General features: G+C 37.1%; 1 protein-coding gene across 6 annotated transcripts; it reads right to left on the bottom strand.

Annotated features, from left to right (window-relative positions):
* Positions 1 to 813: 813 nt before the first annotated feature.
* LOC134538970 (facilitated trehalose transporter Tret1-2 homolog) lies at positions 814 to 16,120 on the bottom strand. Of its 6 annotated transcripts, none has more exons than XM_063380621.1 (5): positions 15,628 to 16,034; positions 7,130 to 7,215; positions 6,108 to 6,296; positions 3,238 to 3,617; positions 814 to 2,056 (listed from the first exon to the last, which is right to left on the bottom strand). In XM_063380621.1, the coding sequence occupies exons 4-5, from the start codon at positions 3,556 to 3,558 to the stop codon at positions 1,097 to 1,099; spliced, it is 1,281 nt and encodes a 426-aa protein (XP_063236691.1). In that variant the 5' UTR covers positions 3,559 to 3,617; positions 6,108 to 6,296; positions 7,130 to 7,215; positions 15,628 to 16,034; the 3' UTR covers positions 814 to 1,096. The 6 variants fall into 6 exon arrangements, with proteins under 6 accessions (XP_063236691.1, XP_063236692.1, XP_063236687.1 ...); XM_063380622.1 differs by lacking the exon at positions 15,628 to 16,034 and adding an exon at positions 15,020 to 15,610; XM_063380617.1 differs by lacking the exons at positions 6,108 to 6,296; positions 15,628 to 16,034 and adding an exon at positions 16,046 to 16,120.
* Positions 16,121 to 21,638: the final 5,518 nt, after the last annotated feature.

Raw genomic sequence — 21,638 nt, 5'->3', positions numbered from 1 at the left:
AAAACCTCAAGTAAATATTTATACAATTTTGTTTAACAGACATGAGATTATGTATTTATTTATGAATGATACATTTTCCTTCAAAAACATAGTTGTTACAAAAATATTGAAAAAAAGTCAAAATCGACTGTTCTAATGCAGAATGTTTTTCACTGAAATTTTATCTGCATAATACCTCTTATACAGGGGTGCCCACAAGGGGGGGTAACGACGCAGACTGCGTCATTAAATTTTCAGGGGGTGGGGTGTTTTAAAGACGAGAAAAATGTATATATTATTTACATAATTATAGCTTCTAATGTGAAAATACGTTTCTGGTGCTTTGATAATTGAAAGGGATCTTGTAAATCAAATTGGCAACCCCACACTTTCCTCAACAAAAGCAGTTTGGCATCTGTCGGTTCAGGATGGAAATATTACCTGATATGACCAAAATTATTATTATTAGAAAATCAGTTTTAATTAATGCAAAATGTGATAAAATATAATACTAAAAAAGTAAAATATTATAAAATAATTGAGTAAATCAATGAGAAAATGGCATAAAAATTTCGGGGGGGGGGGGGGGCGCATCATGTGGTTGGGGGGGGGGGGGTGAGTCATAATGTTTGGGGGGGGGGGTGGGCACCTCTGTCTTATATGTCAAAAAAAATAAAATATTTCAATAAAATGTAATTCTACCAATGCAACTATCAGATCCAACAATGATTTGTTTCGCTATTATTATCTTGAAACCATGCGCACTGCAGTGTAAATTATATTAAGTAACATAGTGTGTGCACAAATTTGTTTTCTGATATCATAACATGTAGGTACTCTTGTCCATTTACTAAATATATTTCAATGTTAGTGACAAATAACTGCCAACGAATAAGCAATACAAGTATCTATAGTGGGAATTCCTATGTAATAATCCGACAGAAAATAAAAATTCATAAGAGCTTGGACGGATGAGATTCTATATGAATAACACATAATGCTAGATTTTTTTTAGTCAAATTTCTTTACTTGGTGTAGACCTTGAAGTGGCATGAAAAGTTTTTCCGGAGAGTATTTTCAAGATTGACTGGATCGTGATCAAGAACATGCCCCTCAGTTAGTAACGTGATCTGTAGGAGCCGGGGGTCCTTAGCGTGCACTGACGCAGGGAGCACATGCACTGTTTCATTTCTTCCTGCACCTGGCGCACAGACTTGCCGTTCGTCTCCGGGACGATGAAGTACACGACGACGATGGCTAAGATGCAGCAGGGGAAGAAGCACCAGTAGATGTACCGGTGGACCGCCCACGTCATGGAGTAGAACGGCCAGGACATGAGCAGCTTGAGCAGCCAGAAGTACATGCCGACCAGCGCTGCTCCGAGACCCCGCACGTTGGGCGGCATCAGCTCCGCCATGAGGGTCCACAGCAAGGGGCCGAGCCCGACGTTGAAGGCGAGCGTGAAGACAAAAGCGGGGAGGACCGGCACCCACGTGTACGCCGGATCGTCGGGCAGGAAGTACACTCCGAGGAACAGCAGCGAGACAGTCACGACGAGTCCCGTCGTCAGCAGCAGGACCCTGCGGCCCAGACGGTCGGCGAGGACCAGCCCGAGACACGAGCCCGCCACCGGCACCGCCACCACCGCGAGGATCGTCAAATTGGACGTGCTGCTGCTCGCTAGCACTAAGAACCTCATGGACATCGGCTCCACGAAGTCGTGGCCGCTGAACTCCTGGAAGGCCACTAGGGTCATCGAGATGCCGAGCGCTTTGGCCGCCACGGGACTGCAAGCCAGGTCCCTCCAAGAGCCCACCGGTCGGGCAACCTCGTCGACGGAGGCCTGGAGGGACTGCAGTTCGCCCGCCACGTCGCGATGTCCCCCGCGCAGCCAGCGCAGGGACGCTCTGGCCTCCTGCCGGCGGTTCCTCGCGAGCAGGTGGCGCGGGGACTCGGGCATCCAGAACAGCACCACCGTGGAGACGAGAGGCACCACGAAGCAGCACGCGGCCAGGAGGACGTAGCTGTCCGCTAGATTCAGCAGGTCCACGAAGAGGATGCCGCTGCTGAACATGAGCTGCAAACAGTGCAGTCTGGCATCAATGTCTCAGGTCCAGTAAGCAGAAATAGCAAGGTTCGACAAAGCTCAGAAATAAATAAAAAAAAGGTGAATGTAAAAGTACTTTAAAAAATGTGGAATAATACTTAGCCGAGTATTGAACAAAAATCTATGAACATGGTTTGTTTGAATGGGAAATACAATTAATCTTATAAGACCAGGCATCAGTCCACCTCTGACACACACACATACACACACACACACACACACAAACATATATATATATATATATATATATATATATATATATATATATATACGTGTGTGGGTTGGTGTGTGTGTGTGTGTGTGTAGTTACTGGTGATAGGTTCTGAGAGTGGAGAGGTGGCGCTAGTGACCTTGAACCGTGTGATGTCCTGGTTAGACTTACATATTCCCATTATTTGGTCTATAATGTTATACCTAGTTTCTCAAAATTTACCGTTTTTTTTTTTTTTAAATATTTTTGAAGATAAATCGGCCTATATGACTCCCATCCAGGCTAACACCTTTAATCTTACCAAATACGATATAATAAAGTTTAAATAAAATAAATTAAATTATATTAAACAACCCATTCCATATTCGACTTCAGATGTCCCCAAATACACCATGCAATTGCCAACAGTAGTAATGTATTTTAAAATACTATAGAAATTAAAAATAATGCTTAAACATTTAAAATAATCATTTAAATACACTTAAATAAATGACACATATCGAAAGTCACCAGTTTGATTACTTATGGATAAACTTACAAAAAAAATAGATTAATCTTTTTCTAAACAATGTCCATCAGCAAACTGATCCCTACCATTACATTCAAGGCATACAGTATTGAAATGCTGCAGTTGGAGCCAACACGGAGGGAACGTAAATTCCACAAAAGGATCATTGAGTTTATAGAAAACTGACTAAATTCCTGCTGAACAACAGTAGTAGTTGTCGAAACCATGTGATCCCCGAGTAAGTAACAGTCCTAAAAAGCCAGTTCTAAATCCTTGAAGAAAAAAAAACCTCAAGATGAAAAATGACAGACCTTTGTTAGGACTGAACATCACGATACTTAACATTCTACCAAATTCTTGCACAATGAGCGTCATCCACGTTCCGAGAGAGATTCGTAAATCGCGAGTCCACTATGGCACACAATCACTTACATGTATGAAGCAGCCCAGTTTCCCGCGGTTGGAGTCTTCCAGGATCTCGACGAGGTAGACGGGCGCGGCGACGTGCATGGCCCCGGTGGCGACGCCGAACAGGAAACTCGCGAGGAACAGCCACGCGCGGTGGGTGTGCAGGGCCAGCACCACCGCGTGGCCCAGGACGAAGGGCACCACCAGCAGCAGCAGCATCCCTCTGGGGCCGCGCCACTGCAGCAGGCGGCCGGCCACCAGCGCCCCCAGCATCGCGCCCAGGAGCTGCAGCCGGTACGCCGATGCCTGCTGCCCGAACGTCGGAGCTGCCGATTCCTCCAGCATGCCCCTCGCGATGCCGTACCAGACCAGGCTCGAGCTGCTGCAGAATGCCGTCAGCGTCGCTGCAAGGTCAATCGCGTGCCATCAGCGGGCATGCCCGGTTCGACATCAGCCACTGCTATTCTCAACAAATAATAGCTTTTCGAACAAATGCATTCAAAAGAATCACACAAACTATACAATTAATGGCATGATACACTTAACAATGGAACAAGTCAGAACATATGTGGTTAATTGCATACACAGAAACAAAAAAAAATAACTATATCAGAATTCGAAAAATGAATATGCTTACACAAACACAGGATAAAAGAATTGATTTTACGGTCGCAATGTTTGCCAAGGTTCTCAGCTAGTATGAAAGTTTACCTAAAGACAGGAAAAATTCCCAATCAAAAAAATCCCACCAAAGGTAAAACAATTGGGATTTTAAAGTCAGGGTTGTGCTATAAAGGCTTAGGTCTACAAGACCACAGAAGGCTCTAAAACAATTTGATAACCAAATTGGTGCTCAAGGATTATTCAAGCGGGCGGTTGGGATGGAACCCACAATCTTGGGCTCTTTGACCATAATGCCCAATCCTTACAGTTTCCATATGTAGGATTGCGACTTTATGGACATGTCCACGCACCTCGTGGGTCCGTCTATGGAACTCTAGCACTTCACCAGGCGGTACACCAGAGAAAGTAAGTGCGCACCAAACGAACTGCGCACATCATGGACAGGTTTCTCGAGAGGAAAAAGTTCTTTCTGTCTGTCACTTTGCCTTAAAAATTAGTTATCGCTTCAGTTTATCAGCCATGGTGGGTGTAGGGACAAGCAAGTGTGGAAGTGATAGTTGTAACTATGTTTCCCGTGTGAATTCTCACTCCTACAATATCTATCTGTCTATGAAAAGGAGTATCATGCAACTATACACCCTCTCTTAACCAATACACTCCTCACACCAAATGCTATGGACTGGAAAATTTTGGTCTTCAGTGGCTAACAGTGTGAGGAAGAATTGGCATATAATGTTCTTGTTTGCAGAAGAACAGAACACTCTTGTGCAATGTTCGACTAAGGTCATTACGTTTGCGACCCCTTGCCCTTTGCTGAACGATGGCCGACAGGGGTCACTACATGTCTGCTTGAATAAAGGCTATTTGGTGTCCTCTGGTGCAGTGGAGACTCGTTAGGGTGACAACACAAAGTGCATAGTAGTCACCGGTGCCTTGGGTAACTGTATCTTTTTGAAATGTGGCCAGGGATCGTTAGATAACAGCTTGGATAAAGGCTGTCTGGTATCCTCTGGAGCCGTGGATTCCAGTTGGGGTGAAAACATATGCATGCTTAGTAGAGTCGCCGGTGCCTCGTGTGACGCACGAGAATCCATGGTTCTTTCATCTACAATCATTCTGGTAGGTCTTTAGGGGAGAGGTGGTTAAAGTGTCCTGCTTAAGGCAGGCTCTGGTGGTCATCGGTGCAGTGCAGACTGGGAAGAGTCCCGCGAAAGGCTATGACATCGTCTACAGGAATAAGACTCGTTAGGAAATGTGTCTGTAGAGGTGTGATACATCTCAGTCCAATTCATTTAGCTCCTGCAGGTTCAACCCTGTGGTGTTTTGTGGAACAGTGAGTGGGTTAAATGCTTTCGCGTGGAGCGATATAATTTTTCTAGATTCAAAAGTATGGAAATGACATAGCACGACATTGGATAACTGCAATTGCCTAGAACTCTACGCTGACGAGGCACTGACATTAAGCTCTTGGACAAAGAGGGCATCAATGACTAGGACCAACCGGGAAAAAAAAAGCTGAACTCATACCTTCGAGTCGTTTGCATGGATCTTAGTCGTAAAAAATCATTAACCTTTTCAATAAGCTATGGCCGAATTTTCGTCACATCTTTTATTTTACTGGCCTGGGTTGTTTGAGGTTCAGCATACCTGTCTAGCAGTCTAGTGGTCGTTTGTTCCAGTTCCACCTCAAACATGGGTGTCTCTAGGAACTGTTTGTAAGCCAACTCCTAATACACTTCCTGATATGATATGCCAATGCATGAGGGATGTGGTTGAAAATGGTCACGTGATCGTTATACTAGCAATGTTACTTTAAAAACACATATATTATTATTGTGCTAGTTTCTCCTCAAATTCATCGTGTAATATGCTGTAACAAATAAACAGACAACCAGGCAGACCAAAACGTAAAACATTAATCACATTTTATTACAAGTCCTACAGATATTTAGAAACTGTATTATATGCACAGAAATAAAATTCTGGTTATAATTTAAGGTAAAATATATTTTTTATAGATGAAAAATAAAAAAAGTCATTATTAATATATTAAAAATGTATCAATGCAGGCATAAACCTTTTATAACATAATTTTTGCTCTTTGAAAACTCAAAGAGATTTTCTTATCAATTTGTGAACACATGCCAATACTAAAAAAATAAATCTTGAATACAAAAAAATAAATATCAATAATTGAACTATTTAGTGACAAACATATGTAAATGACTGCAAAATGCTCATGGCATGTGTACTACGAGATTTGTCTGCACCTCTCGAGCCAAGCTGGTATAGTGACCATCATTCCTCAGTTTTCGTTCCCGGGTCGTGGGTTTCTTTCCAACAGCGGACATACATAGGCGTGACGAGGTGGGCCGGTTATGCTAAGGACCACCCTTCAGGTCTGACAGGTGACACTTGCACAGGTGAGTCCACTTGCGGTGGCCAACAAACAAGTGTGCCTACAAACAAGTGACACCACCATTGACTAAACTGTATCAAGGATTAATGCCGAATCGCAAATGGCGGGAAAATGAAAATAATTTTCATGCAAACATAACCATTGAAACACACAAAACCTGAATGTCAAAATTGCTTTTAAAATCTTTTTTATCTTACATTTGCATTTCACCTTGAGAAAACATAGCTAAAAAACAGGCTAATAGATAATTATTAACTCATTCTTAAATAACTAGAGGCTATATTCAAATGTAGTTTATACTATTTTACGAGTAATAATGATGTGTTTACATCTAACACTGATATCCTGTTATGTATATTGTATCGTATTAAATAAGAATTTTTCTGCTTAAAAGAATATACAGATACAAATTCTTTATTTTTTTTTATTTTCGACGATAATAATAATAATATATGTTGGGACTTTATCACACTATATAATATACCAAGGGATTTGCACTTCGATTCTAGGAATTAGACCACCCATTGCCAGAAATTTAGTCACATCTATGCGTGCGAATGATTATTTGGCTTTCAAGCAGGCTTACTGTGGCCTCCATCATTGTAGCAGGAATTTAAAACACTCCGAAGTTATAAGAGTTTGCGATTGGGCAGTAAAAGAGGAAAATGGAGTTGAGGATCTCCTGGCTCCTCCACCTAGAGGCCAGAGCCATGAACTGCAAAGTGTGGAACATAATTTCGATTTTTCCCGTCGCAGGATGATGGATGCTAGAGAGAATTTAGTTGAGTAGTCTACAACACTCCATGTTCAGGTGGTTACTGCCATCACAGCCTTCACCAGCAGATGCCCCAAGAGGCAACACGGGACACCTACCTGAGAGAGCTGCCAGGTACTGGGGCAGCGATCTCCTTCTGGACCACGGTCTGACCTCAGCCTCTTCACACTCCATCTCTTCCATCCTTCCAACAGAGCGACACACTTTAGATGGCGGACAGGAAGATGAGAAATGATTCATGGTTTATGATAAACTACTCATGGTTACTAACTGAAATTGCATCACGATGAAAAATCAATATCCGACTGTTCGGATTTCATTATACCTAGTCGCCATCTTCAAGAGTCGGAATTACCTTAAGGCGTTACGCTGGTGCGAACAATAAAATACGTTAAACGAGCAATCCATCTATGAACTGTGAGGTATATTGTATATTTTTACCTTAAGTTTGGGACACGACCTAAAACGTGGTGGGTAGATTTCCCCCTCTCCTCCCGCCGCATACAAGAAGGTGGGGATGATTTGGGGATTACCCCACGCCTTTTTTCACCAAACTTAACCGAAGTATTGTTCGAAGAATGAACCAGGGACAGAAGGCGACATAAACCAGAAAAAGTGTAGGGGTGGGAGTAAAAAATATATATTTCATAAAAAAAGGTTTTTCACTATTACTAAAAATGCATAGCTAGGAATATTTTATAGTAAGAGACACAGCATACCCGAAGTGGCCTGATGAACTTTAGTCCAACTGCAATTTAATAAATATGAAAACTAAATTTTAAATTGAACTAAAACTCTGTAACTTAAGTTAAGAGGTCGTGTCACAAATTTGCGCTCCTATCTATATCAATGTTATTTTAAAAGGCAGTTTTTCTCAAAGTCTATAAGAGGTAGGGGCCGGAAATTTTGCCTACTGAAAGTATACAATACATTTTTACATAACCGCTTTTTTCAAATTTAGTTATCATATCATATATTATTTCTGTGATGAAAATAATATTATCAATATTTTGATTTGTCCAGATACATTGAAATTTTGCTTATATTTATAATTATTTAGCAAAAACTGAAAACGCCATTGAAATGTATTGCACATTACCTTCCGATCAGTGTCTTCATGATCATGATGGGTTTATAAACCTGGGTGTAATCAAGTCTTTAACAATTACATGACAACATTTATACTTAATAATTTGGAGATATGCCTTTTCTATCCTCAGCCCCTGAGCTTTTACTATCTGGTCTGGCGACGGACCTGACACTCTTCAACCACCCCAGGGGTCTCCGATTGCACATCTTATCAAAAAAAAAAAAGCTGTTCGTTCATTTGTTTTTGTGTTCGAGCGAAGGTTTACTTCTCCATAAGTGCCACAGACTTCACACATTTATGCCAAGGGAATATTCCGCTGATGTGACGCTATACGAATGTATTATTCGCGACCATACAACTTTTTTGTTTGTCATCGGGAAAATGACGCCGCAGTTTGATTTTTTGTGGTGATATAAAATAAATTTTCTTGCTAGGGAATGTTCATTTTGAATTGAGCATTTTTAAATGTCAGCGTAGAATATGCTTATCTGCCCATTTTGTTTCTTTCCATAATAATGAGTAAAGTTAACATTGTCATAGACATTTTATTATATTCGTTTGCCGTCCAAGTACAAATGTCACACTATATCGCACGTAATTCTATTTTTTACTAATTTGTTAGTTGTAATTTTATTTAAGTTATAAATAACAGTAATAAAAATTATTACTTAATAGTCCAGAATAGAGATTGAGTTATTTTTCATTTAATAGGAGTTTAAAATATGGTACTACATACATATTTATATTATCTTGTTGTCTTCTTTGTAACTTTACTGGAAGAATGGCATTTGGTATGTATGTTAACTCACAATGAAAATACTTCAGAAGTACTCAATTAACAGTGAACAACCTAGGGCCTATACTAATTTCATTATGTTCATGAAATATAATTGATATTACTAATAATGAACTGTATGTGTTTTGCGTAGAGATATCGTACGAACTGTATGTGGTACAGACCAACATTAGCTAAGACTCTGTAAATAAGTAATTTCAGTTAATGTGTAGAGAATATTAAAAGTTAGAAATAATGATATATATATATAAAACAATGCAGAGTAATCAGCATAAAAATAGAAGTTGTTTTTACGTAGCGCCTACTGGAATGTATATTTTGTGTTGAATTATGTGGTATGATTAGTATTCTCTTATTGTAAGATGTGTTTTGTTAAAATCTTATAAAACATCACTTACTGTTGAAGGATTTTCATTTTTTTTGTGATGATCTTACTTAAACAAGTTTTAATTATATTACACATGTATATTTTAAAAGCATTTTAATGTATACTTATAGAATTGTAATAGGCTTTATACGGACTCTCACGATGCATGTGAGCATCTATAATTAATAGAGACCGGAAAAATTCGCGGATTCATTCGGCGATAGGCTAGAAGTCAAATACATATACCTTTTAGATGATTTTGCTATTGGCTTACTGTTCATCTGGACGAATCTCAACCAATTATAAAACACCAACCAAAGAAGGATCGAATCACAGACAAACAAGCTGAGACGACTAACAAGTCAGCAGCAAATGAACTGCCGTTATTTGCCCGAGTGTACAGGGGAATGTGCAGTCTATCCTGAAGGCCGTCGAAACCGCGAATTTTTCCGGTCCCTAATCTACATCAATATTCTGGCCGTTTCACAAGATCAAATATTTATTGAATTCAATCTGTTGCATTCATTGTACATGATTTTCGATATGTACATTGAATTGAATACAAATTGAAGATGTTACTCAACTAAGCTTATTCTTATTAACTTATAAGTATTTTGTTTGTTCAGTACATAAAAGTAAAAGATTCGTTATTATTTAAATAATGAGCATCTTTAAGCAATAACGTTTTCAAAATATTTACATAAACATAATGGAATATATTTTTTAAATACTTTATATCTACGATCACATCAACGGCAGTATTATGTAATCAATGAGGTAATGAAATATCCTGAAAGGATATTTTCTTCTCTGTAAAGTAAATTTGTAATGCAGCCCTCTTAATGTTAGTCTTGTGAGTTATTTCGTCTTCTAATATGCTACAGCAATGTATAAAATTAAGTTTTGTTAGTGTTTTAGTCTTGTGTAATGTGATAAATTCAATATTTTTTTTGTATGTTCGTATTCATAAAGGTAGGCTACATATCGTATTAAGATAAATAGTAATATTTGTAAATTTAAATTCTTTGAAACAACGTCGATAAGAGGTTCACCTACCTCTGTTAAACTGTATGATGGTGCATTGTAAAAAATTAGGTAGTCTGACTTAAGTGAGATTGTATTTAGATTGTGTGTGATGCATATGCAATATCTAAGCATATGCATTTATGTTATTATCCTTTTAAAACGTTACATGATGAATTTCGTATACTTTTTAATGTCAACTAACATTATTTTTCACGGACTATTACATCCAGATAAAGAATAATTACCACATGTTTGAAGATTAATTGTATTCCGATACGTTTAAAGTATTAAAATTTTTAGTTTTAGTTTTAGATACGACTCATACTACATTTGTTAAAGTGAGGTTTCTTGATTCTGAATCCCTGCATCTGCAATTTCCTAGTGAGCCGCCGGTCAGATTGTCATCCTCTCAGATTGTCGAGGAACCAGATACATTTTTCGTCGAGTAAACTCGAGCTGTCAACCTTCCCACTAATCCTGTGATAAGGGTATAGTAGCTTTATCACGCGCTGCGGCTACAGTTCCTTCGGTTGAAAAAGCCACTAAATCTCACTGTTAAAAGAGAGAACTTCTAGAGCAGAATATTGGAAATAAACATTTACTGACACGGCCTCTTAAGTATGTAACTTGTTATTTTAAATATTTGTATACATAATGCTTAAGCTCTGCTTTGCACTTTACGTGGATGAAAGTAGAGCCTTGGTAGTTCACCAGGTCCAGTGACATGTGGTGACATAAGACTTCATCCTTAGTTATAGAGCATCCTACTTTTAGATTGCAGTGTGGAAGAAAATGGGCGCATTCTCTCTCTCTCTCTCTCTAACACACGCCGATTGCCGTTAGTGCTGTCCTTGTTTCTTCGTGCGTTGTTGCCAAATATCAAACGAAATTAAAATTTTAATTTTTGGACCAAGCTTTTTTCATATTGTATAGCATCGAAATACGCATCAGTCAATGCTTATTTTGAATACTTAACAATATTTTTTAAGTGTCCGAAAAAATTAAAAAAAAACATAACTTATTCACTGCGAACTGTTTTGAAGTATTCCGAGATGTTTCACATAAAAAAAATAACCTACATGTGTATTTCATTCAGAATTTTTTTTATTAATAAATTAATGCCTTAGGACGCCACCGAACAAATGTTAAGACAAAAACTATACAGGTTTCACTTAAATAATTTTTTTAATATATTGAAATGCATTTTTTCACAAACTGACACATCAAAAAGTTGACCAGCGGAAAACTTTTTTTTCTATTAAAGATAGATGGGGGACGAAAGCGTGGAAAATGTTCACAATGAATTGAATTAGTTTTTAAAAGCAGCTCCATCTCAATTGCTTCTACAGTTTCCGTGGAAATAGCTGTTAAAGATGTGTCTTATCAGTACAAGAGCGCGCTGCAATAGAGGTTTCTCTCACAAGCTGCCGTCGTAAGAGGAAACAGGGTCGTGTGTTTAGATAAGTAAGGTTCTGTCCTGCAAGCAATTTCAAATACATGGCTTCCTTAGTCAACCATGTATTTCCTTAGACACGCATTTCTGAAAACCAGCCTGCCAGTTAGTATCGCGTCTCGCGACGAAGCAACAGGTTGTGTTCGGTGACTCGTTACAGTTATAATTTTGACAAACAAATTATATATTGACATACGTGATTTTATTTTCTACATTTATTTTTATTACGTACATATAAAATATGGAAGTTAGAACACCGAAAAGAAATTATATCGGTAGGCTACGCGGGAGGGAGCGCAAGATTGTGTTGAATGTATTTGAGTATTTTTCAAAAAATATGAGTGTGTGCAATGCAATTAAGGAAGCTTACCATTCTTCTGGTCAGCTCTGTGCTACTCTTATGGAAGGGGTATCAACATTGGTCAGCGGTAGCGATACTCATTAAAAGGTATGTGATGTTATTAATTTCTTAATCAAGTTAACGTTACATTTATCGTATAAATTCATATAAATGAAATGTGTGTGAACAGATTCTTGTTGTAAGTTAAAGTTAAAAATAATTCCTTTTCGGCACAGCCTAAAGACGCAGGAAGATTTTGATGATTATATTTCTTTACATTAGAACAAAAAGGGATTTTTATATCCTTAAACCCATATTTTTTCTTCCCCTTGCAGTAATGGTTGTTACAATATATATTTTAATCGAATCTTGAACATAATATGTAAAATTTATAAAATAAATACCAAGGAATTTAATAGCGATGATGGTACAAAATTTTGAATTATTTTTCTATCCTTCTCAACACCAAGATTCTTATCAAACATTGTTTTTGACAAAGTTTTGGAAAATAATTATGATATTTACAAACAATTTAAACAGATTTGATAATGTGTCTACTAAGGCAGTTACGTTTTTTTTTGTCCGGTGAAAATATTTTTCGAACCCATGCAATTATGGCTGGTCGTATCAAAAATTTATTTAAAAAACATTTTTTTGGCATACGTTAAAACAGATGCGATATTATTCATATTATGGGAATTGTTGCGATTTTTCTGTTTTTCAAAAAATCTTCCCCATTTCGACCCAATTGATCGGATTTTTCCCATAACTACCTGACCGAGAATTTCCATTACCGTATTTTATTTATCATTTTGGACATGACTTGTCCAAAAATACGGCATTTATCGGGCCCATGAAAATGTGATTATATATAATATATGGGATTTTTAGAACATAAAAGAAAACTATACGAAATTTTCGTCTACAATAGGTAGTTTTTATTTAAAATTTACATCAAAGTGGCATTATTACAAATTTATATGTGTAATAGTATAAAATATTATAAATTACGATATGATTTCTTAAAATCATTCTTGTTCGATCCGAATTACAAAGACACACATCTCCTGAAATTCGTAATGTGTTAGAGATTTGGCATATATATATATATATATATATATATATATATATATATATATATATATATAATTAACGTTTTACACACAACTTGAAATTATATTTTTTTTTAGATGTATTTTTGAGATATTCTGCTGTGGAGTTCCAGCATTTTTGAAGTACAATGTTAAAAACGCCTTGTTAAATTGTATAAATGTTTTTTTATTGTATCACAATAGATCACCATCTTGGATAAATAATTTAAAACTTTTAAAACCATAGAATTACTAAAGTCTTCAATATCTTGAATATAATATTTGGCATGCGAATTTTTAAAGAAAAATTAAAAATGTGAATTCTGGTAATACGTTTTCTTTTTGTAATTCATCAAAACCTTCACCTAATAATATTCAATTTTTAATTCTTAAGTGACTAAACTGAAAAAAACATTATCTTGGGTTTCAAATATTTTTGTCAACAAATTTGTTTATATCTTTAATTTTAAAACCGTGTGCTGTCTTTCAGCAAGTAAATTAATTTAATCGAAGGCCTTGTTATTAATAGTAACCAACTGCTACAAATAGTAGACGTGAATGATTTTTCTTTAGAATTGCATTTTTGTTTCGGAATTATAACAGCTGAAATAATACTGTAAACAGACAATATTTATGGTCCTAGAATAATTAACAAAATAGTAATAATAATAAAAAATATTGTCAATAATTATAATTATTTAAAGATTTAAATGTTAACACCTGGCAACAGTGGATGCCATTTACACTGTACTGCATTCCAATCTGTACTGCAACATACTCTGTACTGCAATCTACTCTGTACTGCAACCTACTCTGTACTGCAACCTACTCTGTACTGCAAACTACTCTGTACTGCAATCTGTACACAGCTTTAGAAGAGGGCGTGTTGTTCATTCTGGTGTTGCGGACTGACCGAGCAAATACTTGAGTCTGTGAAGGCCGGACTTCATCCAAATAAAGTCCGACCGCGGGATAGGCATTTAGAAGCCAACAGAATCTTTCACGCAATTGCCACAATTCTTTTAATAACAGCGTCAAACAAAAACCATATTTGTAGTTTTGGAAAACCTTAGTAATGCTATGGTTTTAAAAGTTTTAAATTAATTCTGTAAGAAGATGATATAAAAAAAATCTACTTTTTTTTACTATGTGTTTTTAACTTTTCTTCAAAATGATACAATTGGTATGTTTGAGTATAATCAGGGGCGCAAAAACAGGGGGGTGGGGGAAGGGTATTTTGCCCCCCCCCCTCTAAAACCTTGAAGTGGGGGCAAACGGGGGCAAAGAATGTGCTGTGTAATCAATTTTTAGATAATAAAACTGCTTAAATAGCACCATTTTCCACCTTGAAATACAGATTTTCCCGGGGGAGGACCCCCGGATCCCCCGCTTCAATAGGGGGGATCGATGATTCTTTATACAAAGGTATATTGCCCCCCCTTTGGAAATTTAGTTGTTGCGCCCCTGAGTATAATACTTCTGTAAAAAAAATTTGTAACAGCTATTTGTACTGTTGTGTTCAATTACACGTCTTCGTTTGTACCAACACCAGTTTACTTTTTTCTATTCGTCTTCAAAATGTTTTTTTTCCTCCAAATTTTTAAAAAATGGAATGCCACACAAAACGATTTGGCGCGCACTGCGGAATTCCGCACGGGTCGACTAGTTGTTTGTTTACTTGATTTCTTTCCCGAACCCGACGAACGGAAATAGTTACTGTACTATCATAAACAAAACATGGAAACCCGAAGGACATCTCAGTGTTAAACATGATTATAAAATACATAAAATAGCGGAATTTTGTATTTTGTATAGCCAATACTACCTGTTACGTTCTTGTGTTTACGTACAACACACGGCCGTGTCCATGACACAGCCACACCCCATTTGTTTTCTTAAACTCCGACCACTGATGTCGTTTTGACGTCATATACCGTAACATTTGAGTAAAAACACATAATATCGTACGGTAGGATTTATCGTACCGGTGCTACTTTATTTACTACGCATGTATCCGTTGGTAATGTGAAACGAATAAGAGGTTAACAATGTATTGTAACTTTAGCTAGTATTAAATAATGTTGCACGGTTGTCTTTTAATATAGTTGTGTGCGTTAGGAGCCACACAAACATATTTACAATGAAGTTTAACGTAAAGAATATTATTTAAGGTTAGGAACTGTTACAGTATTTTTTAAATATTGTTTTATGTTTGCTACGGCAATACACGGGTTTTGAAATCATTGATAGACACATTTATTTTACTCTATCTTTAAATTTAAAAAAAAGTTATTAAAGAAATCATTGATGAATTTATATTCTCGAAATAAAATTTAAAAAAAGAATTGTAGATTATCATGAATCAAACTGTTCGTATTTCGCTGACACAACAGTGTATTTTACGCACATGCTGATTATTCAGTGGTTGCTTACCTTCGACGTCACCGATTCACACCGAGGCGCTCACGAGTGCCGTAACGGAACGCGCTCCGCGTGTTGGTGCGCAGTCAGAGAATTACGGTACGTTTTCCGGTGGAGCGTGGATAATATACCGTTATCAGCCCGCAGCCCCACGTCTGTAAGCCGGGTTGGACGCAGCACGCGCGGTGACGTACGGTAACGAGCTCACAGCTGGTGACTAATTAAGGGCCTTAAGGCCTGATGAGAGTCGCGCTGCACTACGTAGTTATGGGACGCGCCGTTTGAGCGTACAATCGCACTACAAAAGACGCTCGGGCGTTATGGCTGCGCACCACGTGGACACTGTAAACACCCTGACGACACCGCCAGAACACACGCTAATGCGAGGTGATACCTGGCGTGGCAGATGTGCAGACGACGGCACACTCACTCGGCGATGACGTAATGCGGACGGCGGAAATATCCCACGTCGCGCGGACGCGACTGTCCCTATTGGCCGACGAAGGTCGACTGCTGGCAGTGGTGCCAACTGCTGCGGCGCGTTCCCCCTAGATGTCGGTTGAAAAAACACCCTAAAGTTTACGCTGTACACCCTGTTAGAGAGCTAAAATTATTTTCTCTTGAACATCCTTTTTTTTTTCCATTATATATATATATATATATATTGCGTGTTTACATTTCCTTATTTTTCTGCCCAAACAGAGCATAATAATTTTGAAAAAATAACATGCAGTATCTACAATTTCATATACATACGAATTTAATTTTGTATGTATGTATATATATATACGCATTCTGGAAAATATTTGAACACGAATAATTAATTATTGTTATTATTGTTTGTTTTTTTTAATTCCTTGGCACCACAGAAAAACATAGACGACTTACTTTGCAATCCAATAAAACTCGGGAGTACACAACAAACTAACGGACACAAACTCTAACAGTCAACTTACAACTTGTAAACGTTGAACCTTAAAAGTAACAATGGGAATTCTCTTGACCAGCAAGTTGTTGGTCGTAGTGCGAAATTCAGCCACCAGCGCCACTTGTGCCTGCTGTTCTTTTTTCACTTTGTTTTCAAGATATACACTTTAATTTCACGCCCTCAAAAAGTTTCTTAAATAATCTACCCGCTAAAAAATCCCCCTAAAGAATCCCCCTAAATAAATGTACCAAACTAAAAAAAAAAAATTACATCTTGGTTCCCCCTAAATTTGGGGGGAAATACCCCAAGTTGGCATCCCTGACTGCTGGATTTTCCTGTTCCGGGAAGCCTTCATTTCACATACGAGAGAGAGCACCCGAAGTTCCCCGAAGTTCATGCTCGCTTTTTTTTTCCGTACCACAACAGGTGTATTTATTTGGGATGTAGCTTACTTATACGTCATACGTCGTTCTATCTCATTGTATAAACCGGTGTGGCATTAAATTTTGCGGTCGATTAGGATAGGTTAGGTAAATTATAAATACTTTAAAACATTGTCGATGGTTGGTTATATTAGGTAAGTATAGCTACATTAAAAATACTGTAAAATCATATTATGGTTGCTTAGCAAATAACTTTTTAATATGTAGTTATCCAGCGCTAGGAAACCGTTTACATGGTTTCACAGTATCTTTAATGTAGCTATCCTAACCAAATCAACCGTAAAATATGGCGGCGTACAAATAAATACCGTTGCCTTAATTATGGTCTTTCCTTTTATCAACACCGCTATATTTATTTACAATTTATTTATTTATTTTTTCCTAAGCTAACTAAAACTAAGTGTATTTTGGAGGGGTCCGGGTTAGGGAGGGACCTAGGTGCGTATCAGGCCGAAGCCTATACGCCTAGTCATGCTGGGATTAGCCATGCAGGGAGAGGGTCGCATGCATCATGTGCTAGGAGGGGATTGGCCAGCCAAGGCAACGATTGGCTGCCATGATTAACTCCCCTCACTCTTAAATCTAGACTATAACTAGATATAGGTTGGGCCCAGGTAAAATCTGCATAGGCACAGGGAAAACCCTGGGCACATTAATGCGGAAAAAAAAACGAAGATGCACGATCGGGCGTTTGGCTCTCTCGTCTGTGAAAAGAAGGCTTCCCTTCCAGTCCCAGCGTGCCACTCAAGGCCGACTTCGTACGGATCGTGGAATCATTTAAGTGTGCTCTCTAACAATTTGTGACGTCACTCTGGAGGTATTCTGCTGGAGTGGGTATAGGGAAATAAATGTACGTGAAGCTGTGTTTACATCCTGTTCAAACCGCGATTACCAACAACTATTGATTTTTATGGCAGCTTGATTTCCATTAAAGTAAATTAGAACATACATTAGATACCTATAATTAGTTTAATTGTCTCATTTATTACTAAATAAGTTCTTTATCGGTGCTTTTTTTTTCTGCCTCCCAACGGCATAGGTTTCAAATGGACGAAAGCTACCAGAGCTTTAAAGTTTGTCCATTTTTTTTATATAGCTCGGAGGTTTTTTTTAAAAATTGAAATACATTCAAAACTAAAGTTTGGCTGAAATAAAGTTGAACATTTGTAGCAATGACTTCAGTGAGTTATTGCTTGCCACGATCGTGACTAGTGACAATCGTCGAAGAGAACATGTATATAAAATGCCTGTAATTAACAAAATACTGAGCGGGAAAATAATAAATTAGTGGTTGTAGATACAGAGGAAAAAAAATTATATCGAAGGTTAGTTTAACCTCATCCGAAGAAAAGCCATTGCTTGCAAAAAACAAGGTAAAAATTTAATCATCTGTCCTCCTGCGATATAAAAAAAAATTATATAAAAAATATGTTCCATGGTTTATTAGACATTTCACAAAGCTTTCAATATGTAAATTTTCAAAATTTTCAATAATTCATACTTTTCCTTCCGCAGTTTTAATAGCATATCTGCCAGCCCGCTCCACTGAACTTAGCCAACATACTCTACACTTCTCTACCAGCAAATTATCTCTGTTTAAAGTCATGATTATTTCCTAGAGAAGGTGCTCCGCTAAAAACATTTAATCCCGAAAATATGTTTTTTTTTGTTGAGAAACACTTGTGCTACTAAACACCATTAAGTATTTTTAACGTTCCTAATTTAATTAATTATATATTTACAAAATAATAAAAATTTATAAAAAAAACAAACAATAATAAAATTAAAAAATTACAAAAAAAATATATTCCGCCAGCTTGTGAACTTATTCTTTGTTAAGCAATGATAGAATTCTAACACAAGCCATAATTTTTTTTTTATATAATTTTTTATTTCTAGGAATTTTCTATTTTATTTTAATTTTTTCCCCCTATAATTTGCTGATTTTGATTAAGAAAAAACATGTGATAGTTTTCTCCATGTGCTCCTGATTATTCCCACCAATATTTTGATGGTATTCTTCATGTGCTCATTATTCCTTTCAAGAATTCTGCTGATGTTCTTCGAGTGCTTCTTGTTATTTCTGAGAAATCTATCTCTGCACAATTTTTTTTTTTTTACTTAGTGAATCACGCAATTTTATTCAGAGTTACATTTAATTTATGAATTTATGCTACAAAATTATCACCAAAAATATTTTTATCAGGTGGAATTTAAACAAAAAACACACAACTTTTGTTCAGTCAAATAATATGCCTTGAAACAATTGAGATGTACTGTCATTCAAAGACTAACTTTCTTTTCCTTGGTGTCTAGCAAAGCCTTCATTTTCTTGCGACCGTAAGTACGCATCCCGCATCCCACATAAAAACAAAATAAATAATTTTTACCTCAACAAAAAACGTGGTGACATCTGTTGTCATGAATCGGGACTACTTACAACAAGTCTTTTGCATGAGAATTAACTCTCGCAGCTGAAATGGAGTTAAAGATAGAGCCATGTAATCTCTTGCAGTTATAGTTGGTCGTATCAAAAATATATTTAGACAAATGTTTTTCGTATAACTTCTACGATTTATAACACGTTCAGACTGATGCTTTTTTTGTCATATTACGGTAGTTACAGTGATTTTTTTTAATATTTCTCATTTCTACCCCTTTGGTGGAATTTTGCCCTTTAACTAACTCGACTGAGATTTTTTATTACTATATTTTATGTATCAGATCAGAAGTGAGTTGTGAAAAATTACTGCAGTTATGTCTATAAAAGTGTGATTATATATATATGTATATATTTAATCTTTTGAGTTGATGATGGTTTTTGGGGTCAATGGACTATAAAACGCTCGCAGGAGGTGCCAGAGGTGCCGACCACCATATTGGATTGTGACGTCACGGCAGCCATATTGGATGGTTGTGACCTTGACCTTTGACCTTGACCTTGAAATTTGACCCTCAAAAATTGCCAAAAGTTGTCGAAATTCGCCCAAAATTCCTCAAAATTCCTCAAAAATCACCAACATTTCCATTTTTTTTGGAAAAAATTCCGTAAAGGTGAAGTCCGTGCTCCTACTGCTGAACTACCTGCAGAAATTTCGACTCCTCGTTTTAGATTGGAGACTCGTAAGCGTACAAGCAAGAAAACAGATGCGCAGCAACCGATTGCTATGGCATCTGGGCATGGAACTAAACCTAAGACTGTGATCGGTGCTCTACAGGTGAATGATAATGGCTTCTACTTGGCGCAGTCTGCATTTCGTGGAACATTGAAAGACTACAATTATCTAAATACGTTAGGTGAGTCGAAAGACATTTCTAATTTTCTTGATGATATCAGACAGAACATAATCAATCAGCTTAATGATGATGTAGCAACAAACGGACCTTTGAAATTTAACTTGTGGTTGGACTGTATATATGGAAAGCAATATCTGTTTGATGAAAAAGTGAAGAAATGTGCATTCAAGACATCGGCAGCAGTAATTTACAATTCTGACGATGTGAAGCAAACTGTTAAACACGATATCCAGAAACTCTGTCAAGAAGAGGAGGATTATGTCAGTAAAGGTTCTGGTTGGTTTCTGTCTAGTATAAACCGATTGGAGCTACGAATTAGTCATTTCACACCGATGCGGAACTAAATGATTATAAGATTGCTGGCTTTCGCAAGTGTTCGTGTAGTAAAATAGAAATTATGTAATAAATATTATGTTTGTAAAAGAACTTGCGGTGTTTTATTTCTCGAACCTGACACTTTTCTGATATTTAAATTAAATTTATTTTTAGCTTCATTCAGAGATCGAACCAAGGACAGGAAACGATCGAATCAATATGTTAATTAATGAGTGAATTATTTAATGAATTTTATTTTTTTTCATTAAAGTCGGATAATAAATACAAATATCCAAGATGACGGTCGTACTGACTTATAGGATGATGGTTGATTTGGAAACTATGCTTCTTTTAAGACTTTGATAATTATTTATTACAATTATTATATTTTTTACATAAAATTAAATGTTTTGCATCGTCTAGGGATCGAACCAAGGACAGGACTCGATCTAATCAATCAGTATATTTATTTCAAATTTATTTAATGAATTTTGAAAATTTTCCCGCAATTCTAGCATTAAAATTACGGATTTCCAAGATGGCGCCCTAATTTCCAGATGGCGGATGTCACAGTAATAATAAATGATTACTGCACTCTAGCGGGTAAGAATTAAACTAACGTGGTATCAGCGCAATCTAGCAGACGATAACATGATGGTGGCTTCCAGCAACGAAGACAAGATGGCGGACTGACATCATACTAGGTGACGATATATACTTTGACATAAGTGGTGGGGGTCAGTCTGCCTGCAGCCACCGTGATGGAAGGATTGGACGCCATTTTTTATTTGCCCTCACCGGGTTCGAACCGAGGACTCCGAGCTCCGTGTCGTAAATGTTCGTTTTTTGATTATTTTTTATTAAAATTTTATTGATTGAATTTTTTTATAATTTAAATCTTTTTTCATTAAAATCGGATAATAAATAAAAAAGTTAAAGATGGCGGGCGTAACAGAAATTGCAATGGTGACGTCATAATCCAAGATGACATATTCCATGATGACGTCAGAGGCTTATCGGAGGCTGTAGACATGGATGCT

Source organism: Bacillus rossius, chromosome 14 (assembly GCF_032445375.1).
Source record: "Bacillus rossius redtenbacheri isolate Brsri chromosome 14, Brsri_v3, whole genome shotgun sequence".
Classification (NCBI taxonomy): domain Eukaryota; kingdom Metazoa; phylum Arthropoda; class Insecta; order Phasmatodea; family Bacillidae; genus Bacillus; species Bacillus rossius.
This window is presented reverse-complemented; position numbering and strand designations above follow the sequence as displayed.